At 36.5% G+C, this 24,114-nt stretch overlaps 1 protein-coding gene across 6 annotated transcripts in view; it reads left to right on the top strand.

The window, feature by feature from the left end:
• Positions 1-18,125, top strand: part of UBR3 (ubiquitin protein ligase E3 component n-recognin 3) — a 201,601-nt gene extending 183,476 nt beyond the window's left edge. For all 6 annotated transcript variants that reach the window (XM_043894027.1, XM_043894023.1, XM_043894026.1 and 3 more), the window contains 7 exons: positions 2,811-2,935; positions 9,125-9,232; positions 9,363-9,488; positions 12,313-12,492; positions 14,446-14,655; positions 15,271-15,410; positions 15,720-18,125. In XM_043894027.1, coding sequence (XP_043749962.1) covers positions 2,811-2,935; positions 9,125-9,232; positions 9,363-9,488; positions 12,313-12,492; positions 14,446-14,655; positions 15,271-15,410; positions 15,720-15,837 — 1,007 coding nt within the window. In that variant the 3' untranslated portion in view covers positions 15,838-18,125. The remainder of the gene's footprint in view (positions 1-2,810; positions 2,936-9,124; positions 9,233-9,362; positions 9,489-12,312; positions 12,493-14,445; positions 14,656-15,270; positions 15,411-15,719) is intronic.
• Positions 18,126-24,114: the final 5,989 nt, after the last annotated feature.

Genomic DNA, 24,114 nt, shown 5'->3' with positions numbered 1-24,114 from the left:
GATAATTGTTGGCATATAAGAATGTGGGCCCAATGCTGTCAGATCTTCCTATTTTTCAAGAGTAAGTGGAAATCTGGACTTTTACAAGAAGTGTCCAATTTTTAAGTGTCAGTAACTAAAACCAAAGCAGGAAAGAGGCAAACCAAACATCTCTGCAGGTTGCATTCAGATAGGTAGCCTTCAGTTTACAACCTTTGGTCTTCAGCATACAGGTTACGTTTCTAGCTTCATCTCTCATGGATCACTACTTTCAGTCTAGTTACACTGGGCAGTTTACAGTTCTCTTCCTGTTGCTCACATCACACACTGAACATACTGAAAGGTCGGGCATATTGAGACATGCCCCAGAAAAGTGCTGCAAGGCAAATTCCGGAGGCTGCCTAAACTTCCGGAGACCGACCCCCTGCAGCCTAGTCCAATCATGTACCAACACAGAGCCCTTAGATACTGACCGCCGCTGTAGCCCGCACTTTCTTCCTTATATGAAAAGACCTGGCTTGGACGCCGGCCCTGGCTATAAAACCCCTCCCCACCCCTCATACCTCGCAGACTCCCTCTGTCTCCTCGCTCACCCGCCCCCGGGAGTTCTGCCCGAGATCGACCGCTCAATAAAGGCCTTTACCACCTGTCGTTAGAGGCGGCTTTTTTCCTCCCACAGCGTTTTTTAACACATACATATAGCCGTCTCTCTGTCTCACTATCCAGACCCTAAGTCCTTATTGTCTGTAACCTGGCATGTGTTAGGTACCTAGATATTGGGGTGTTTAGAAATCCATTTAGAGCTAGCTTATAAGCACAAAGAGAGCACGAATGGACTCACACAACCATACTATAGGAACTGGAGTCCTGAGGATGATCAGAACCAGGGCTTCTGATGCTGGCAGAGTTCTCGCCATCTGGGATCTATCCTTCTAACTCTGTGGCTCTGCTTCATTCACTTTGGCCTTAGACAGTCTCTGCCGTAGACTAGGAACATGATGCCTGATACTTCCAGACTCACATCTTTATACCTTCCCTTTACCTCCAGTTAAAAAATCCCAAATAGGTACTCTGTCTCAGCTTACATCAAGTTCCCACCCCAACCCATCAGTATTGGTAAGAGACAGCATGTGTGTGTATGCATGCATATGTGTGCAGGCGCACTGCATACATGCACAGAAACACACACAAATTTAAAATCAGGCAAGATTCTTCCTTAGGGCATGATCTTAAGGTGTCATCTGACTAACTGAAGAGTTAGCTGGGCTCCAAAGAGGGAATGTTTTCATTTGTCCAGAGACCCAGTGGAAGGATGCTGAATACTTCTTTTTAAAAGATCCGTCTTGCTGTAATAAACAAACAAAAAAGGTTGCAGGGGGCAAGTCATGCAGATAAACTACTGTGCAGAAGGGTTCATAAAGAAGGCCTGACTGCTGTCCTTTGAAAGACCTGCTCCCAAGGTCAGCCCTTGACTGGTATCTGGGATCTTTGATTTCAGGAGGGTTTCCATCATCCCACTGATAAAACTGGCTCTCTATGCCCAAACTGTACAGACAGTGTAGTTTATGATGAACGTACTTGTTTTCTTCCTGGGAGGTATGTGCCAGGCTGTAGGTACATCTGTGTGATCTGCTCCCAATAAAAATCTTGGGCAGAGCCTCTTAATGAATTCGTTGGTTTATATTTCAGACATACTGTCACAACACATTGATGGACACATCCGGTGTGACTCTGCAGGGAGAGGACTCTTGAAAGTTTCCTCTGAACTTCACTCAATATGCCTTTTTCTTTTCCTTTGAAATTTTTGCTGTGTTAAATCATAAGACTATCTGCTGCATCTTGTGAGTCTTCCTAGTGAATCATCAAGCCTGGAAGGGGTCTTAGGAAACCCTAACACAACTGTTCAGGCTGAAATTAATAGGTTTGGACAAGAAATGATGGAAGCATGGTCCACAGTGTTGGAACTCATTTGAAAGATATTTTTAAAAAATTCATGGGATTTGGTGATTGTTTTACTGTGGGGAGAAAGACATAGGAAAGTATCAAGGATGTCTACAAGTTTCTTAATTTAACAACTGATTAAGTGGTAGTAGCGGTTTACTAGGGGAGTAGCATAATATAATAGAAGGAAAAACTGAAGGATCTGTATGGATTCAAGTTCAGATGTAAGTGATTATTAGTTTTGTTATTACAAGTACATCTTTTGAAGTTCAGTTGTCCAGCTGAGACTGTTATGAAGATTGAAAGGAGACATTTGAAGAAATTTTGTGGGTTATTTGGTGTATATTCATGTTAATAATGATGGTTAAGCTATCATTTTTTTAAGTACCTAATGTGTGCCAGGCATTTTACATATTGTTACTACTATTTTTGCATTAATAACAGTTTTCATTATTTTAAAATTCAGAGTACTTAAAATATTGGGATTTTTTTCTTTTCTTTTTTACTTTAGAAGTTCTGTATTGTACTATTCTTCATAAGATATTGGAAGCAGGTAAATTGTTGGTTTTAGACACTCAAGACTCCCAGACCTGGTTATTAAGCACACAGTGTGCAGTGAGGAGATTGGCCAAGATTACAGCATTATTCTGAGGTTGAAACAGAGCATACTTCCCACTGTGCTAAAAGCCTATTATTTGTATATTATGTAGATGAATAAAGGAAATTTGATTCCATAATTTCAGGTCTACTGGGTCACAAATTTAATACCACATTTTATTGTTGAACAACAGCCAGTTACACATGCAAGGAAAGGCGTGTATTTGTGAGGTTATCTTGAGTATAAGATGTCTAGATTTCAAAGAAATAATGATCTTCTCTTTCTCTCATAGACCACTTCACCTGCATTGTGAAGGTACTTTTCACCCTACTGTACACACAGGGTCTTGTGGCACTTTCAGTTAAATGCAATGAGGAAGATAGGTCAGCCTGGAAACACACAGGAGCCCTCAAAAAGGTTAGTGTCTTGTCTGAATTTATCATTTAGTAGTTTGGTGAACTCATTTAAATTGGTGGTATGAGTGAATGAGATTAGGTGTTTGAAAGGCAAAGTGAGTTATTAACAGTATTTTAATTGGAAATGGAGCACCATCAGGCTAAAAATGTTAAAAATGTTTTCCTTGCACGGTGAGGTCTTTTTTATCTGTCTGTAAACCTTGGCCTTTCCCTTTTTGTATCTGGACAGTTTTGTTTTGCTTTTGCTGCCAGCGTTAAACTTACAGAAGTTTTAAAACTTACATCATCATAGTTGGCAAGTAATAAAATGTATGTAGGCTTACCTGTTTTACTTACCTGTCATCTATTCTTCTCCTTGCCTCATCCCCAGTCACAATCCAAAGATCACTTTTGACTCACTACTTCTAGATTTAAAAATCTTTCCCTTTTCTTGGGGCTTCCCCTCTGGCTCAGAGGGTAAAGAATCCACCTGCACTGCCGGAGACACAGTAGATGCAAGTTCTGTCCTTGGGTTGGGAAGATCTCCTGGAGTTCAGTTAAGTTCACTCGCTCAGTCGTGTCCCACTCTTTGCAACCCCATGGATTGCAGCACGCCAAGCCTCCCTGTCTATCTCCAACTCCCGGAGTTTACTCAAACTCATGTCCATTAAGTCGGCGATGCCATCCAACCATCTCATCCTCTGGCATCCCCTTCTCCTCCCGGCTTCAATCTTTCCCAGCATCAGGGTCTTTACCAATGAGTCAGTTCTTCGCATCAGGTAGCCAAAATATTGGAGTTTCAGCTTCAGCATCAGTCCTTCCAATGAATATTCAGGACTGATTTCCTTTAGGATGGACTGGTTGGATCTGCTTGCAGTCCAAGGACTCTCAAGAGTCTTCTCCAACACTACAGTTCAAAAGCATCAATTCTTTGGCACTCAGCTTTCTTTATAGTTCAACTCTCACATACATACATGACTACTAGAAAAACCATAGCTTTGACTAGACAGACCTTTGTTGGCAAAGTAATGTCTCTGCTTTTTAATATGCTGTCTAGGTTGGTCATAACTTTTATTCCAAGCAGCAGGCGTCTTTTAATTTCTTGGCTGCAGTCAACATCTGCAATCATTTTGGAGCCCCCCAAAAAGTCTCTTACTGTTTCCACTGTTTCCCCATCTATTTGCCATGAAGTGATGTGACCAGATGCCATGATCTTCATTTTCTGAGTGTTGAGCTTTAAGCCAACTTTTTCATTCCCCTCTTTCACTTTCATTAAGAGGCTTTTTAGTTGTTCTTTGCTTTCTGCCATAAGGGTGTTGTCATCTGCATATCTGAGGTTATTGATATTTCTCTTGGCAATCTTGATTCCAGCTTGTGCTACATCCAACCCAGCATTTCTCATGATGTACTCTGCATATAAGTTAAATAAGCAGGGTGACAATATAAAGCCTTGATGTACTCCTTTCCCAATTTGGAACCAGTCTGTTGTTCCATGTCCAGTTCTAACCATTGCTTCCTGACCTGCATACAGATTTCTCAGGAGGCAGGGCAGGTGATCTGGTATTCCCATCTCTTTAAGAATTTCCACAGTTTGTTGTGATCCACACAGTCAGAGGCTTTGGCATAGTCAATAAAACAGAAGTAGATGTTTTTCTGGAACTCTCGCTTTTTCGATGATCCAATGGATGTTGGCAATTTGATCTCTGGCTCCTTTGCCTTTCCTAAATCCAGCTTGAATATCTGGAAGTTCATGGTTCACGTACTGTTGAAGCCTGGCTTGAGGAATTTTGAGCATTAGTTTACTAGTGTGTGAGATGAATACAGTTGTGCAGTAGTTTGAGCATTCTTTGACATTGCCTTTCTTTGGGATCCCTCCCCTGGAGTTATACCTTTTTAAAAACTACTTTTTCCCCATGTTTAAAAATTATGTGAACAATTTAGAAAAATTGCGCAAGTTTAGTTAAATGTAAGTATTTTCAATGGCTTGAAGACAAATGAGATGTGTCCTGTTGAACCAAAAAACTGAGTGAGTAGTTTGACTTAAACACAGGTAAAATAAGAAGAATGCATGCTCAGTTGCTAAGCTGTGTCTCACTCTTGTGACCTACTTCCTTGTTTATTTGGGAAAGTTGGCAGGAAAAAATAATAAGTGTAGTGAAAATTGAAACTTTTCTTTGGTCTGTAGACTTTTTTTTTTTTAAGTATTTTTAATTGGTTTATAGACTCTTAGAGAAGTTTTAAATCTCATTGAAAAGTTTCTGTTAAAATCATATCTACTTGTATTAAAGAAGAGAAAACCAGTTATAGATACATGAAATGTATTCAGTATAACCTTCTCTTTTATCACTAGTCTTCCCAAATCATGATGATGTGTCCGGAAATTTACTGTAGTATCATCACGAAGTTTGTTATATCTTAACTTAGAAATACTGTTTGTTGGACATTGAACCTGAGTACTAGGCTAAGCTTCTGCCACTGAATAGAGATACTACTTTTTTGTTCAAGACATAAAAACTCTCAGAACCTCAACTTTCTCATAGGTAAAGAAGTTTATACTTTATGATATATAAGGGCCCCTCTATTTCTAAAATTCTTTTTAAAATTCCTAAATAACAAAATGAGTTTTTGTCTTGTCCTTCAGTGGTTTTTCCTTCTTGCTTCTAGTTGATTCTTGGTTAATTTTGCTCCTGCAATTCTTTCTTTCTTCTAAATATTTTTGCTTCCCTAAATGTACTCTAATCTGATATTTTGGATTATTTATATTCAAATCAGATATAACAGGTTTCTATGCTGTGCCATTGTTTAAATTTTTTTCAGTAAGTTTTCTAATCATGAAAAAGTATAAATGTAAACATTTTCTGATATAATTTGGTTCTAAATCTGTTCATCTGACTTTTCTCTAAAATGAGACCTGATGCTGCTGCTAAGTCTCTTCAGTTGTGTCCGACTCTGTACAACCCCATAGATGACAGCCTACCAGGCTCCCCCATCCCTGGGATTCTCCAGGCAAGAACACTGGAGTGGGTTGCCATTTCCTTCTCCAATGCATGAAAGTGAAAAGTGAATGAAGTCGCTCAGTTGTGTCTGACTCTTAGCGACCCTGTGGACTGCAGCCTACCAGGCTCCTCCGTCCATGGGATTTTCCAGGCAAGAGTACTGGAGTGGGGTGCCATTGCCTTCTCCGAAAATGAGACCTACTGACAGAAAATTAGACAATTGTAAATCTATGATGGAAGGAACATGAAGTAATTTAGGTAACTGTTCTGTCAGTTCTCTTTCTCAATTTGATCATTGTTAGCTGTTTTTAAAAATGCTTAATAAAACATTTAATATGGAGCAGATCCTTATCAGAACATAAATTAGAAATTTATAGCCATATAAATTTCTTTAGTGAATGAAAACAAAAAATTGCAATATTCCATAGGTTGGTTTGCCACATGACTGGCTTTTTCTGTCATAGATCTAAGCATTTAGATATACAGGATTGTAAATTATAGCAGCAATAATATTTATGAATAATGAGATATCACTGTGATTTCTGTAATTATTTTGTATTGTTCATTCCTCCTTTAAAAAATTTCCTTTTTTCCTTAGCTCTTCTTTCCTCTTTTAGTCTCTTCCTTCTTTTCTTTCTTCATTGAATCTCATTTATTCATTTCATCCCTGTAATTTCTTATCTTCAGGTTTGATAATTCCAATGAAAAACAGACCTAATATGGTAAATAAAATACATAGCTGCTGTGTGTTTTTCAAAGAGATTTTAGAGTTAATTTGATAATGAGGTTTAGTTGGGGAAAAAATCATTATTACAATCAGTATAAATTGTATTGTTTTGGTTAGTGGAATTTCTGTTAAGAGTATTTATACCAGAATTTCTTAGTCTGGGCTTCTTTCCCTTGATTTGCTTTTAGGTTTAGGACCATAGCATCTAGCATATATTCAAAGGGCCTGTCACCCCCAAAAGTTAAGAAGCACTATAATTTAGACAAAGCATCTACCCAGCAAAGCATCTGTTGCATCTCTCAACCCTTAAATTCTTTTCTTTATTTAATTCACATACATTTGCTACTTCTCCCACAGGATTCTTCTGATTGGGATTCTTCTGATCATGATCCTAGGTCTTTCATCCATGGTCTCAGAAATCCTCTTCTTAAGCTTTACTTCTTCTTAAAAAAATTAAAGCTTTACTTCTTAAAGCTTATCTTCTTAGCTTTACCAAAGAACCTACTCTTTGCTTTATTCAGATATTGCTGATGTAAAATATGATTTCTTAAGACTTCTTATGCATGAAATAAAGTTATTTTCTTACCTAATACTCTTCTGGTGAGAGAGTTCTCAATATAAAACCGTGACTACTACATTATATTTGACTTTCTGATCTGATATAGTATTTCTTATTTGTAAAAAAAAATACTTAAAATGATTTTGATAATAATTTAAAAGCTAGTTATTGCTCAATAACTTGCATGGGTGATATGAGTATCATTGGGGGGGATATTTTCCCCCTAAGTAGGAAAGTGTTTTACTTGAAATACGTTTCTGTTGTTAGGCTCTATAAATCTTTTACTCAAAGGAGTGTGTTTTGAATTAGACTTTTAGGCTGTCTTGTATATATTTACAACTTTAAATATGTCACATTGATTAACAAAATGCAAAATTGTGGTAATATTTTCTTTTGAGTTGCTTATTCAAGAGCTATTCTTATTAAATTAATTCTGAAAACATAATATAATATGTTGCTGTTTTGATATCCAGTGGGATATGGATTCTTGCAAATTATATGTAAACTACAAATCACATATTTGGTAAGTGATCAATAATCCTGTTGATCGATTAGGCAAGGGTGAAGTGGGTCACATGATATGAGGATAGCAGTTGCTGCGTCAGAGACTTTTATAGTTTATCAAGACGTGATAATACTACATGGCTTCAATATGGCAGAAAGCAGAGGGGTAATTAAAGATAATGCAAATAATTGACTATAAAAAGAGAGACATCCAGTCAAGTTGCAAGGTCAAAACCTCCACTACCAAAATAAATCCTGTCACTTATCCAGCAAGTGTTTATTACTCAGATTTTTGTTATGTAAAAGGAGACATAGAAGATATAAAGCATAGTTTCTGACATTTTGGAATTTACAGTCTAGTTGAAGAGAGCACAGTAACATGTAAGAAAGGATGTATCGTCAAATGATAAATTCTGTGGTCCTATCAGTGCCTTAAAAATCCGGGATAAACTTATATCCCACAGTGCTTGCTCAGTTCTTGTATTTTACTATCTTAAAAATGTAGTTAATGAACAGAATAAACAACATCACAACCAAGTTATTACTTTTATTGTAATTTATACTTTACAGTAATTTGCAACTACTTTTAATACTTCAGTGAATGTAAAAAGTACATTTCTTTATGTGAAAAGCATTATTGAAATAAACTTAAATTTATTAATAGCCATTATTTTTCCTTTCTTATAAAAAGTATAGCCGTTAAGCTTATTGAATTTGTAGACTGTTATTTAATGTTATCTGTAATTTTGTAATAAACATATGGTCCTGTTTATTTTTATATTAAATTGTTTTAACAAGTTCTATTTGAGGAATTTGAGAGAACTTGTAAAAGAAAAATATTTGCAGTCCATATTATATTTTGTGTATATATGATTTATATCATTATAACGATTGTATATATACTTTTGTTAGCTTTTTTCATATCACACCATAAACACTTTTTTTTTTTTCATAAACACTTTTTTATGTAGCTCAAATTTGTTATATTTGCTGCCTATAAAATAGTCTGATATGTCATCATTTAGGTAACTGCTTCCTTTTGTTGTTCATTTCTAATTTTCCACTGTTACAATGCTCTGGTGATTGTCATGGGCATAAAGTTATTGTTTTCTTTTGAGATTATTTCCTTAGGAAAGAATTTCCAGGAGTGAGAATTACTGGGACAAAAGATATGACTTAGATATGTTCATTTACACATATACTATGTAACTTGTATTCCAAGGAAGTATTGGAATAGCTTTAATCCCCTACCTGATTTCATTGTGAGTCCAGAGGTGTGCTGTTTTACACAGATTTTGAGAAAGTGAACTTTACATGCTTGAAAAGTAATATAGTCATGATTATAGTCATTAAAAAGTATTCTTTCCAGTGTAAATGTTTTTGTAATTTTCAGTGACTAATGAAATTACTTTTTAATTTTTCCAGAATACTTGTGATGCAGAAAAGTCTTATGAAGTGTTATTGAGCTTTGTGATAAGTGAACTGTCTAAAGGAAAGTTATACCATGAAGAAGGAACTCAGGAGTGTGCAACGGTACGCTCTAAGACCAGATGTAGTGGTTATTTAAAAATTTAGATTTTCTTGACATTATGAACATGACTTTTTAAGCTATGTCTATTACATTAATAGAATGAATTGTTCTGATTTTCTTTTTTAACTTTAGATTATCCCTGTTGCTTGGTCTCCTGAATCCATGGAAAAATACTTACAGGACTTCTGCTTACCTTTTCTCAGAATCACCAGCCTTCTTCAGCACCACCTTTTTGGGGAAGATTTACCTAGCTGCCAGGTATAAGTTTGGGTAGAGAGTAGGGAACCTTTTTTATAAACAATTAACTAATTTTTAAAAATATACAGTATTATGCTTATATCAATATCCAGAACTGCCGTACAAAGATGAAGGTGAAAGCATTAGGTTGTTCAGTCGTGTCTGGCTCTTTGTGACCCCGTGAACTGTAGTCTGCCAGGCTCCTCTATCCATGGAATTCTCCAGTCAAGGATACTATAGTGGGTAACCATTCCCTTTTCCAGGGGATCTTCCCCACTCAGGGATCAAACCCGGGTCTCTTGCATTGCAGGCAGATTCTGTACTATCTAAGCCACCAAGGAAATCCCCCATACAAGAATATGTTACTCCAATGCAAAGAAGTAAATATTTAGAATATTTACTATTATCGTTACTTGTTTATTTGTTAATATCCACCCATTTTTATGGTAATGTTACTAAGATTTTATGTTAGAGGAGTTTCTTATTAGATCTGTGATAATAAATCCCTAGTATGTGAACAAAAGATAGTATTCATATTGATATGTTTTTCATATTGATATATTTATCACTAATCATCACTTGCTTTTAGTATCCTTTTTAAAGGGTATTATGTTGACCAACAAGCTGGTTGTTTTAAGATATGATGGCATTTATGTAATTTTAGAATTTAAAAATACTCAGTTTGTAGCCAGTTAAAACTTGAATGAATGATCACTGATTTAATTTATTTTATAAAACTGTGGGTCAGTGTGAGCAGGCAAGAAAGTGCAAAAGAAAGTAGGAAACCAGAAGGTAAGTAAATCAAGCTGTGTTTATAGGATTATGACCCTGTCATTATTTGTCATTCATTTTCAGGGAATTTTCTGTGAGATTTAAGTCACTTACCATATTTATGGTCTTTGAAGCCTGCATGCAGTATATCAGAATTAAGCCGTTGATTATTCCTTCTCTCTTAAATAATTGACCATTCCATTAAATAGTTTGAATTCATTGTTTTTTTTTAATCAATAGGGCAGGAAGATATAACAGTTATAAATATATATGCATGAAACAACAGAACCCCAAATTACATAAAAATTGACAGAATTGAAAGAAGAAATAGACAATCCACAATTATAGCTGCAAACTTCAGTGTTCTTTCTTAGTAATCAGTAACAAATAGACAGAAAATCAACTGGTATAAACGATGCTTGAACCATACTATTATTCAACTTGATATAACTGACATCTATAGGATACTTCACCAGACAGTAATAACAGAATGCATATTTTTAAAAATGCATGTGGCCCATTTAGTAGAATATACCATATGCCAAGCCATAAAGCAAGTAACAATAAATTTAAAAGAATTGAAATCACAAAACAATTTTCTTACTACACAGAATTAAATTAGAAAATCAATAACAGAAAGAAATATACAAATCTCCAAGTATGTGAAAATTAAGTAGTATACTTCTAAATAACTTAAGTATCAAAGTAGAAATCACATGGATACCAGAGAACATTTAAACTGAGTGAAAATGAAAACACAGTGTAGCAAAAATGTGAAATGCCACTAAAATATTTCTTGGAGAAATACAGCTTCAAATGCTTATATTTGAAAAGAAGAAAGGTCTAAAATCATTTATCTAAATTTTTACTTTATGAAAAAAGAAATAGAGCAAATTAAATCCAAAGCAAGTTTTAAAAAATTACAAAAATCAGAGCAGAAATCAATGACATAGTAGTGAAACAGTAGAGAAAATCAGTGAGTTCAGACAAGATGGGGTGCGTTCAGGGTGATAATGGCCGTAGACCATCAATGAGTTCAAAATCTGGTTCTTTGCAAAAGATCAATAAGATGGATACATGTAAATGTTAGGAGCTCAGCTAAGCTGGGAGAGAGAGAACTGAGTTGCTAGGTACTGGACTGGTTGATTAAAGCTGCAAGCCACAGATGAAAGAGTTAAGCCTTTAAATCACTTACCATGATAGTATAAGCAAGAGGCTAAAACCAGGGGAAATGCTGATTCCTCATTTCATCACCTCATAGAATGAAGTGGTGTACCAGTTGAGGGTCAAATGGATCAGCACAGACGTTAAGGGAGTCTCAAACAGAAGGCTGTTTCAGTATTATGAATTCTGAGGTGGAGAGGGGGTGAGGGGGTTGGGACAGGAGTGGAAAAGTGCTGGGTACTGAGTCAGAATGGCAAAACGTTTCTTCAGGGTTTCACCTTTTTCCCTTCATAAGGTGGCCTTGACAGAAATGTCAAAGTGTCCCCTGCCCAAGGCCTCAGATAAAGAAGCCTAGGAATAAAGGCACCAGGGCTAGGAATACAACTATGTGAAAGAGCATGACTGACCAGGGGGCCTGAGACCAAGACTGCAAATCCCTTCAGAGACTGCAGTTTACTGCAGTTTACACTATTTACTATTGTGAATTCCATGTTTTCACTATTCTTCTTTATCCGCACTGACAGTCTGTGTCTTTTTAACCAAAAGTCACTGTCCTTTTGCTCCATATTAACATTTGACTTCCTAGTGTAGCTAGATTCTATAGACCATCAGATAGTCTATAGATAACTGACAGTGCTATTTTTAAAATATGTAAATGTATAAATGAAGCAGATGCTATGGTACTTAAGAGTTAAATTTCAAAGAGAAATATTATGGGAATATTGGATATAACATCTTGGAACCTTTTTCTTTCTTTGCTCCTCTTACTCCCTTTACTTTATTTAGTTGAATCAGTTAAGAAAGTTTTCATACTATCCAAAAGTAATTGATGAGAATGACACTTAAAGTATCTGTAGTGGGAAATGTTCATGAGAAATGTCTTGAGAATTTTCTGTTTTATATCTAAAAGGAAGAAGAAGAATTTTCAGTTCTTTCCAGCTGCCTGGGACTTCTGCCAACATTCTACCAAACAGAACATCCATTCATCAGTGCCTCCTGTCTGGATTGGCCAGTTCCAGCATTTGATATTATATCTCAATGGTGTTTTGAGATAAATTCATTTACTGAAAGACATGCTGAACAAGGAAAGGTATGTAAAAAGAGTAACACTCACTTGCTATAGTGGTTACATGCTAATAGGTAAGAGAATACTTAATTCAGACTTCCTAATGGTCTAGGGAACCTAGAATGGTCAAAGACATTTAGTTCTTAATTCAGTAGAACTGTTAAGATGTCCCTTGATGGAGGATAGTACACGGCTTCCTTATGATAGTACTAAAACCACAGAAGAATCCAGAATATCAGGGATTAAACAGAAATTAAACAGCAAAATCTTAGGTCTAATTATGAGAGATGTCACCCCCTGGTTCCCAAATTTGTGCGTTCCATCCATAAGGGAGCAATCACCCTGTGTACTGGTTCTTGTTTAGCTCATATACCTCATTCTGTAGGACCATATACCTCATTCTACAGGTGTTTTCTTTTAGTTGGTACCATCTAAAAATTAATCAGCAAAGTAGATTATTTAAAAGACCAATGAGTTTTTCAGATGATTGACTACCAGTTAAGATCAATTAATTCATAGACATCCACTTCTTGCCTTACTCTTTCTGTATGAAGAAAATTCTTTGACTAGACTAGACCATGTGGTGTATGCTCCTGGGCAATTTACAACCTAATCTAGGTAAGTGTCAAGGTCAGTGAGGACAAATTGCTGTTCTTTCCACTGATGGAAGGGTTCCATATTTAATCAACTCATTACAGAATATGCAGTCTTTGGAGTCAAGAGTTGGGCACTGTGTATGGCAAATAGCATATTGTAAGCACATATATTATCCTTATCCTTGCTTCCATGGCCACTTTTCCATGAACTTACTGATAAACACCAAGCTGGATATTTGGTTATTACATTGATTAAGATATATTATGGCTGTCAGTACCGTGAGAAGATCACCAGGTGAATTGCCAACCTCTATACAGTTTCTTAAAATATAGATTCATACTACATTGTATCTCTTTTAAGTGTTAAGGAAGTAGCATTTAGAAAAAACATAAATGCTATTTCCAGTATTTTTATATAACTACAAAAAAAATGAACAAAATACCCTTTAGGGAAATTTAACCGATTTGTTATTTTTTTTCATACTTCCTGACAAAATTTATGAAAAGAATTGTAGCCCTAGCACTGACAGATATAAAAGCTCTTAACAGCTTGAGGTGTAAGATTTTTCATCTTCTAGAAAGGAAACTCCAGATTATAAAGTACTGAAATAGAAATGTAAATTATAACCACGATCTTCCCCAAAAGAAAAAGCCAATGAATTCTTTGATCACACTCGGGTCTCCTGTGTTGCAGGCGGATTCTTTACCATTTGAGCCACCAAGTGTCCTTTTGTGTATCTAAGAAAGGTCCAAAACTTAGTTTTGAAAGATGTGTAACTGTTTAAAATTACACATCAAGAATATTTAAAAACAAATACATCTGCATATATTTTCCTTGCATCCTTCGTTATATTTCATATTTTTCTTTTAAAATAATAAGAAATTTAAATGTTCTAGGGTGCTTAATCTAAAATTTACATCATGTAGTAATTGAAAAAGCGTGAAAGTGTTAGTTGTTCAGTTGTGTCTGAGTCTTTGCGACCCATGGACTGTAGCCTGCCAGGTTCCTCTATCCGTGGGATTCTCCAGGCAAGAATACTGGAGTAGGTAGCCATTCACTTCTCTTCTCCAGGGGATCTTTCCAACCCAGGGATCAAACCCGAGTCTCTTTATGTCTCCTGCATTGGCAGGCGGGTTCTTTACCACTGGTGCCACAAAGGGATTTAAATTAAAATAGAATATATTAAAATAGAGAATGGTAATTGTTGAAGGACTATTTTAGTCTTTTGTAAAATGGAAATGGCAAGAGTGTTAATTAAAAAAAGCCACATTCTTGGAGACAGATTTTCTTTAAAAAAGAAAACAGCCTTTAAAAAACAAATATTTTGTATAAGTAACTTAAATACATAGGACTAATGAATATTTTTGAATAATGTTTTAGGCATTGCTTATCCAAGAGTCAAAATGGAAATTGCCACACCTTCTACAGTTGCCTGAAAATTATAACACCATTTTCCAGTACTACCACAGAAAAACCTGTAGTGTCTGCACCAAGGTTCCTAAAGACCCTGCCGTTTGCCTTGTTTGTGGTACTTTTGTATGCCTGAAAGGACTTTGCTGCAAGCAACAAAGTTACTGTGAATGTGTATTGGTAAGCAAGAGTAAATAGTATAAAATTTATGGAAGCTCAAATCTCATATCACGTGGAAATGTGGTGTGTATTACATACAATGCAGTGTGTATTACATACAAAAATATGGTCAAACCAACTTCAAATTTAACTATTATTTGAGTTAAATACATGATGCATATAAGGATCTTATTTTGTTGTTGTTTTACATCCTGTAGAAGGGTAAAAACAAAACAGCAACAATAACACCCACCTAAGGTTTTTTACGAGTAAAACCTTTCATAACTGCAGTTTCTGTTCCTCTCCCTACTCCCCTCTCCTGCCCTTTAATGGAGTATATGTTTAGATGTTATGCAGTGGAACAACCATTAGATATGCTGTTATAGACACTAGCCTCTGAATTAGTTTTAGGTTAGCTCTTAATTGGGTTCCTAGATAATCCTTATCCAAATTCTTCCTAATGCATTGTTAATAAAGGATTAAGAATGAGACTATAAGTTTAACTTAGATGAAATCTTATTTTAAAAAATTTAAATGTTTCTATTATTTTAAGAAGACAATTAAGGCATTATTCATTTTCTTTTCTTGTGAAGTCCATTTGCTTATGAAGTTCATTCACATTTTTTTATTTTTTAGCATTCTCAGAACTGTGGTGCTGGAACAGGGATTTTCCTTTTGATCAATGCATCAGTGATTATCATCATTCGAGGCCACCGCTTCTGCCTCTGGGGTTCTGTGTATTTGGATGCTCATGGAGAGGAAGACCGAGATCTTAGGTTAGATGTTCATGGATATATCCTTGTGTTTTATTCAACTTTGGCCAGTAAGAATAATGTGCCATTCCTGGCTTTGTAATTGTGTTGATAATAATAATTACTCTTTATATTAAGAAATTATGGCAGTCATTAATTTAGAGTTGTTTCTATGTGGGGGGATATTTTCCCCATTAGGATGTTAAGGAAATATGAAATAAACCAATTTCCTAGGTGAGATATTTGCCATAGAGAATCTATTTTTTAAAACGTGTGTGAAAGCTTCATTGTATTATATTATTTTAATGCTTTTTTTTTTTCTTTTCATTCTAGGCGAGGCAAGCCTCTCTACATTTGTAAAGAAAGATACAAAGTTCTTGAACAACAGTGGATTTCTCATACTTTTGATCACATCAATAAAAGATGGGGTCCACATTACAATGGGCTGTGACTTACCACATTGGCATTTCATTATATCATTTTCATTAAGAATTTATCAACAATAAGCTTTAACTTAATTTGGGAGATTAACGCTTTTGCTGAGGGAAAAAAAGAAAACATACATTTTAAAGCCTTTCCAAAATTAGGTGCTTGGTAATCACATTAATGGTATAATAATTTTTTTTTTTTAAGTATCTGGAGAGCATAACAAGTTAAACCATTCTTTAGTGGTCCTTTTTTGTTTAAGTCCACAATTAATAAGAAGCACAACTTGTTGACAAAATCATTTTAAAATGATTCTCCCAACAGTGCATATCTGCTTTTCATTGATATTTAGAGTGGATGTGATTTATTTAAAGTTTTACTGCTTCTTTATATCTGTGTTTTAATTTGCATCTGCTAAACATAATGCATCCTTTCCCTCTGCCATTCTTGTGTTGATTTGAGATTTTTGCTGTATGTAATTAGAAAAAAATGTAAAACATGATTTATGTGAAATATTGTATAGTAAAAGTTGGTCTAATAGTAGAACTTTACAATTTTTTCTTATTGTGAGGAACCTGTTAAAAGTTTAAGGCTTTGCTGAAAACTTAATTCATTCTCAGGAATTTCATAAATATTCTCCCCAGGTAAATAATTGAAATAGTTGTAAAATAAGTAGATAGCTGCTGTTAATATAATACAGTACTTTTAGCGGGGCATTTGTGTGGTTGGGGGAGTCCCTAAAAATCAAAATTTGCCATTTCACTTGGATAAATTACTTGAGATAATAGCAAATAGATTTTATTATAAAATCAGAAGTTTTAAGAACATACACATGGCAGATTTTGATTCTGTGCATGTCCACCTTTTATTACCAACCAAGTTTTTGTTTAAATGATTGGATTGGAAAAAAGCTCTGACTTCCCCACAAATGGAGCATAGTTTTGGAACTTTCCTTATCAGCTCAAGAGGTTCATCTGTATTGTATTTGTGCAGTGTAATCATGGTTATTTCTGCTTGGATTCCTAAAAGGGAAAAAAAAACCGGCTCAGTGGTGATGATCCTCATGAGTGAACTGTACACCTGCATTCTTGTTTGAAGCTGCTGTGAAAAGCAGTTTATGTTTGTAGGATTTTTAAGTCAGTAAGAATGGAAATGATTGAGCTAAAACCCACTCTGTACTTACAGAAGGAAGATTACAGAAAAGCATGTTATATATTGCTGCCACAATTTTTCTTCCAAATGATTCAATAATTTGATGATTATTTAATATATATAGTGCTATCAAGCAATTCCTGGTACTTTGGACTTCCATGGCTTGTTATATAAAATTACATTTTTATGTGTAAAAATAAACTAAAAAACATCTAATGGTAAAATAAAATCACAGATCTGTGTTCTAAAAATTGTTGAATGACATGATACTACAGGATATAAAAATGGACTTTAAATGATGGCCTTGCATTAAAATAGAACAGTAAATATTCAAATATGTTCAAAAAATCAAAAGATTACCTATGGACCTACAATAAAACACATGGAAATAGCTTGCTATTTTTATATACATTTCCAAAATATTAAGGTAACTCTCTGAAAGACTAGAATGATTCTGTTTAATTAAGTAGCTGTCCTTTCCAACACATTGCTACTTTTTAAAATACTGTATCATAAGTTCAGCCTGTCTTATTTTTTGCATTGGTCATTATGGATACCAGACCATTTGTAAGTGTGGTTGAAGAACAAAATGCTAATTTACATCTCTAGTAAATACTGTTACAGGATTCATGAACTTGGATAATTCTACAGTTTGAAACTCTGATGCTATATATACATGGTGTGATGTATTCAGACTTTGATTACTACATATTTAAAATGGAATGTTTTATGGTTGTGCATATGGATGTGAAGTGAAAATATTAGCCTTAACATTAAAATTTGGGTATTTGATAGTGTTTATTTTGATATTGGTGAATTAGTCACCAGTAAAATTTTAAAAAGCACTTGGTTGAAAATTGTACTTGAATTACATACATGCATGCTGCTAAACTAGAACTTTAATTTTTCCCCCATAACTTTTATAAGTCCCATTTATAAACCCACTTTTAAAAATAACAGGTCCAAGTTAGAGTGATGTGTGTATATTATTCAAGAAAATGTCCTGGTGTGATATCTTGTATGAATCATCATTTAAATACAGTACATTACTGTAGAAGCTAAATCAATCTTTATAATTAAGCAGAAATTACAAAACTAGGAATAATCAACATTGTAAGATATGTTAATAAAAGCCTACTGTCACTTGGTTTGTGAAAGGTCCTTAACATGCTTATTCTTACATGTTTTTATTTTTTCAAAGATATTGACCATAATATATGTGAGTGAGCATAAATGAAAAGATCAAAGCATAACATAGCTAATAGTTGCGGTAAGGTGGAGTTAATATAAAGGGTTTGCTTTTCCATTAACCTTTTACTTACAGAGCTAGTTCCTGTTCCTTCTTTGTCTCATAACTAACATAAAGCCTTTGCTAAGTGCTGTATGTTTTTTTAAAAGCAGGAAATGGGTGAAAGGAGAGGAAATGGATTTTTGGAGAGGCAAATGGATGTGCAGATCTGAAGAACACTGCTGTGGTCCCTGTTGCTCCCTGAACATCCCCAACTAGACTGTAGGAATCTAAAGTGCTTTAGTTCAGTTTAGTCGCTCACTCATGTCCGACATTTGTGATCCCATTGACTGCAACATGCCAGGCCTCCCTGTCCATCACCAACTCCTGGAGATTACTCAAACTCATGTCCTTGAGTCAGTGATGCCATCCAACCATCTCTTCCTCTGTCATCCCCTTCTCCTGCCTTCAATCTTTCCCAGCATCAGGGTCTTTTCCAATGAGTCAGTTCTTTGCATCAGGTAGCCAAAATATTGGAGTTTCAGCTTCAACGTCAGTCCTTCCAATGAATACTTAGGACTGATCTCCTTTAGGATGGACTGGTTGGATCTGCTTGCAGTCCAAGGGACTTTCAAGAGTCCTCTCCAACACCACAGTTCAAAAGCATCAATTCTTCGGTGCTCAGCTTTCTTCATAGTCCAACTCTCACATCCATACATGACTACTGGAAAAACCATAGCTTTGACTAGATGGACCTTTTGTTGGCAAAGTAATGTCTCTGCTTTTTAATATACTTTCTAGGTTGGTCATAGCATTTCTTTCAAGGAGTAAACATCTTTTAATTTCATGGCTGCAGTCACCATCTGCAGTGATTTTGGAGCCCAGAAAAATAAAGTCTGACACTGTTTGCACTGTTTCCCCATCTATTTGCCATGAAGTGATCGGACCAGATGCCATGATCTTAGCTTTCTGCATGTTGAGCTTTAAGCCAACTTTTTCACTCTCCTCTTTCACTTTCATCAAGAGGCATTTTAGTTCTTCTCTTTCTGCCATAAAGGTGGTGTCATTTGCATACTGAGGTTACTGATGTTTCTCTCAGCAATCTTGATTCCAGCTTGTGCTTCATTCAGTTCAGCATTTCTTACGATATACTCTGCAGATAAGTTAAATAAGCAGGGTGACAATAGACAGCCTTGATGTACTCCTTTCCCTATTTGGAACCAGTCTGTTGTTCCATGTCCAGTTCTAACTTGCTTCTTGACCTGCATACAGATTTCTCAGGAGTCAGGTCAGGTGGTCTGGTATTCCCATCTCTTTAAGAATTAATTTTCCACAGTTTGTTATGATCTACACAGTCAAAGACTTTGGCATAGTCAGTAAAGCAGAAGTAGATGTTTTACTGGAACACTCTTGCTTTTTTGATGATCTAACATGTTGGCAATGTGATCTCTGGTTCCTCTGCCTTTTCTAAAACCAGCTTGAACATCTGGAAATTCACAGTTCACGTCTTGCTGAAGCCTGGCTTAAAGAAGAGCATTACTTTACTAGCGTGTGAGATGAGTGCAATTGTGCGGTAGTTTGAGCATTCTTTGAGATTGCCTTTCTTAGGGATTGGAGTGAAAACCGACCTTTTCCAGTCCTGTGGCCACTGCTGCATTTTCCAAATTTGCTGGCATGTTGAGTACAGCACTTTGACAGCATTATTTTTTAGGATTTGAAATAACTCAGCTGGAATTTCATCACATCCACTAGCTTTGTTTGTAGTGATGCTTCCTAAGGCCCGCTTGACTTCCCATTCCAGGAAGTCTGGCTCTAGGTGAGTGATCACACCATCGTGATTATCTGGGTTATGAAGATCTTTTTTGTATAGTTCTTCTGTGTACTTTTTTGTGTAGTTCTTCTTTCTTGCCACCTCTTCTTAATGTCTTCTGCTTCTGTTAGGTCCGTACTGTTTCTGTCCTTTATTGTGCCCATCTTTGCATGAAATGTTCCCTTGGTATCTCTAAGGTTCTTGAAGAGATCTCTAGTCTTTCTTAATCTGCTGTTTTCCTCTATTTCTTTACGTTGATCACTGAGGAAGGCTTTCTTTTTTTTTTTTTAATTTATTTATTTTAGTTGGAGTTTATTTACTTTACAGTATTATAAACACTAATGTATCATTTTTGCCTTACATTGATATGAATCAGCCATGGGTTTACATGTGTTCCCCATCCTGAACCCCCCTCCCACTTCCCTCCCCATCCCATCTCTTAGGGTCATCCCACTGCACCAGCCCTGAGCACCCTGTCTCATGTATCAAACCTGGATGGGCGATCTGTTTCATATATGATAACATACATGTTTCAATGCTATTCTCTCAGATCATCCCACCCTCGCCTTCTCCCACAGAGTCCAAAAGACTGTTCTATACATCTGTGTCTCTTTTGGTGTCTCACATACAGGGTTATCGTTACCATCTTTCTAAATTCCATATATATGTGTTAGTATACTGTGTTGGTGTTTTTCTTTCTGGCTTACTTCACTCTGTATAATAGGTTTCAGTTTTCATCCACCTCATTAGAACTGATTGAAATGTATTCTTTTTAATGGCTGAGTACTATTCCATTGTGTATATGTACCACAGCTTTCTTATCCATTCATCTGCTGATGGACATCTAGGTTGCTTCCATGTCCTGGCAATTATAAACAGTGCTGCGATGAACACTGGGGTACATGTGTCTCTTTCAATTCTGGTTTTGAGGAAGGCTTTCTTACCTTTCCTTGCTATTCTTTGGAACTCTGCATTCAAATGGGTATATCTCCTTTTCTCCTTTGCTTTTCGCTTCTATTCTTTTCTCAGCTATTTGTAAGCCCTCCTCAGACAACCATTTTGCCTTTTTGCATTTTTTTTTCTTTCTTGGGGATAGTCTTGATCCCTGCCTGCTGTACAGGATCATGAACCTCCATCCATAGTTCTTCAGGCACTCCATCAGATCTAATCCCTTGAATTTATTTGTCACTTCCACTATATAATCATAAGGGATTTGATTTAGGTCATACCTGAATGGTCTAGTGGTTTTCCCCACTTTCTTCAATTTAAGTCTGAATTTGGCAATAAGGAGTTCATGATCTGAGCCACAGTCAGCTCCCAGTGTTGTTTTTGCTGACTGTTCAGAGCTTCTCCATCTTTGGCTGCAAAGAATATAATCAGTCTGATTTCGGTGTTGACCATCCAGTGATGTTCATGTGTAGAGTCTTCTCTTGTGTTGTTGGAAGAGGGTGTTTGCTATGATCAGTGTGTTCTCTTGGCAGAACTCTATTAGCCTTTGCCCTGCTTCATTCTGTACTCCAAGGCCAAATTTTTCTGTTACTCCAGCTATTTCTTGACTTCCTACTTTTGCATTCCAGTCCCCTATAATGAAAAGGACATCTTTTTGGGGTTTTCTAGAAAGTCTTCTAGGTCTTCATAGGACCGTTCAACCTCAGCTTCTTCAGCATTGCTGGTCAGGGCATAGACTTGGATTACTGTGATATTGAATGGTTTGCCTTGGAAACAGAGATCATTCTGTCATTTTGGAGATTGCATCCAAGTGCTGCATTTCAGACTGTTCCGTTGACTATGATGGATACTCCATTTCTTCTAAGGGATTCTTGCCTGCAATAGTAGATATAATGGTCATCTGAGTTAAATTCACCTATTCTAGTCCATTTTAATTTGCTGATTCCTAAAATATCAATGTTCACTCTTGCTATCTCTTGTTTGACCACGTCCAATTTGCCTCGATTCATGGACCTGAGATTCCAGGTTCCTATGCAGTATTGCTCTTTACAGCATCAGACTTTACTTCCATCACCTGTCATGTCCACAACTGGGTGTTGTGGTTTGGCTCTGTCTCTTCATTCTTTGTGGAGTCCACTGATCTCCAGTAACATATTGGTCACCTACTGACCTGGGGGCTTCATCTTTTAGTGTCCTATCTTTTTGCCTTTTCATATTGTTCATGGGGTTCTCAAGGCAAGAATACTGAAGTGGTTTGCCATTCCCTTCTCCAGTGGACCACGTTTTGTCAGAACTCTCCACCATGACCTGTCCATCTTGGGTGGCCCTACATACCATGGCTCATAGTTTTATTGAGTTAGACAAGGCTGTGGTCCATGTTATCCAATTGGTTAGTTTTCTGTGATTGTGGTTTCCAGTCTGTCTGCCCTCTAATAGAGGATAAGAGGCTTATGGAAGCTTCCTGATGGGAGATACAGACTGAGAAACTGGGTCTTGTTCTGATGGGTGGGGTCATGCTCAGTAAATCTTTAATCCAGTTTTCTATTGAAGGGCGGGGCTGTATTTCCTCCCTGTTATTCGACCTGAGGCTAAACTATAGTGGAGGTAATGAAGATAATGGTGATGAAGTGCTTTAGGATAATGTTTATTTTGATTAAGCTGTCAGTTCAGTCTCTCAGCCCGTCCAACTCTTTGCAGCCCCATGAACTGCAGCACGCCAGGCCTCCCTGTCCATTACCAACTTCTGGAGTTTACCCAAACTCATGTCCATTGAGTTGGTGATGCCATCCAACCATCTCATTCTCTGTTGTCCTCTTCCCCTCCTGCCTTCAATCTTTCCCAACATCAGGGTCTTTTCACATGAGTAAGCTCTTCGCATCAGGTAGCCAAAATATTGGAGTTTCAGCTTCAACATCAGTCCTTCCAATGAATACTTAGGACTGATTTCATTTAGGATGGACTGGTTGGATCTCCTTGCAGTCCACGGGACTCTCAAGAGTCTTCTCCAACACCACAGTTCAAAAGCATCAATTCTTTGGCACTCAGCTTTCTTCATAGTCCAACTCTCACATCCATACATGACCACTGGAAAGCATAGCCTTGACTAGATGGAGCTTTGTTGACAAAGTAATGTCTCTGCTTTTTTAATATGCTGTCTACGTTGGTCATAACTTTCCTTCGAAGGAGTAAGCAAGCATCTTTTAATTTCATGGCTGCAGTCACCATCTGCAGTGATTTTGGAGCCCCCCAAAATAAAGTCAGCCACTGTTTCCACTATTTTCCCATCTATTTGCCGTGAAATGATGGGACCGGATGCCATGATCTTAGCTTTCTGAATGTTGAGCTTTAAGTCAACTTTTTCACTCCCCTTTTTCACTTTCGTCAAGAGGCTCTTTAGTTCTTCACTTTCTGCCATAAGGGTGCTGTCATCTATCTGCATATCTGAGATTATTGATATTTCTCCCAGCAATCTTGATTCCAGCTTGTGCTTCATCCAGCCCAGTGATTCTCATGATGTACTCTGCACATAAGTGAAATAAACAGGGTGACAATATACAGCCTTTACGTACTCCTTTTCCTATTTGGAACCAGTCTGTTGTTCCATGTCCAGTTCTAACTGTTGCTTTCTGACCTGCATATAGTTTTCTCAAGAGGCAGGTCAGGTGGTCTGGTATTCCCATCTCTTTAAGAATTTTCCACAGTTTATTTTGAGCCACACAGTCAAAGACTTTGGCATAGTCAATAAAGCAGAAATAGGTGTTTTTCTGGAACTCTCTTGCTTTTTCGATGATCCAGCAGATGCTGGCAATTTGATCTCTGGTTCCTCTACCTTTTCTAAAACCAGCTTGAACATATGGAAGTTCACGGTTCACATATTGCTGAAGCCTGGCTTGGAGAATTTTAAGTATTACTTTCCTAGTGTGTGAAATGAGTGCAATTGTGCAGTAGTTTGAGCATTCTTTGAGATTGCCTTTCTTAGGGATTGAAATGAAAACTGACCTTTTCCAGTCCTGTGGCCACTGCTGAGTTTTCCAAATTTGCCGGCATACTGAGTGCAGCACTTTCACAGCATCATCTTTTAGGATTTGAAATAGCTCAACTGGAATTCTATCACCTCCACTAGCTTTGTTGGTAGTGATGCTTCCTAAGGCCCACTTGACTTC

The sequence above is a fragment of the Cervus elaphus genome, chromosome 33, assembly GCF_910594005.1.
Source record: "Cervus elaphus chromosome 33, mCerEla1.1, whole genome shotgun sequence".
In the NCBI taxonomy this organism is placed as follows: domain Eukaryota; kingdom Metazoa; phylum Chordata; class Mammalia; order Artiodactyla; family Cervidae; genus Cervus; species Cervus elaphus.
The sequence above is the reverse complement of the archived record's forward strand: the minus strand, read 5'-3'. Positions and strand labels throughout refer to the sequence as shown.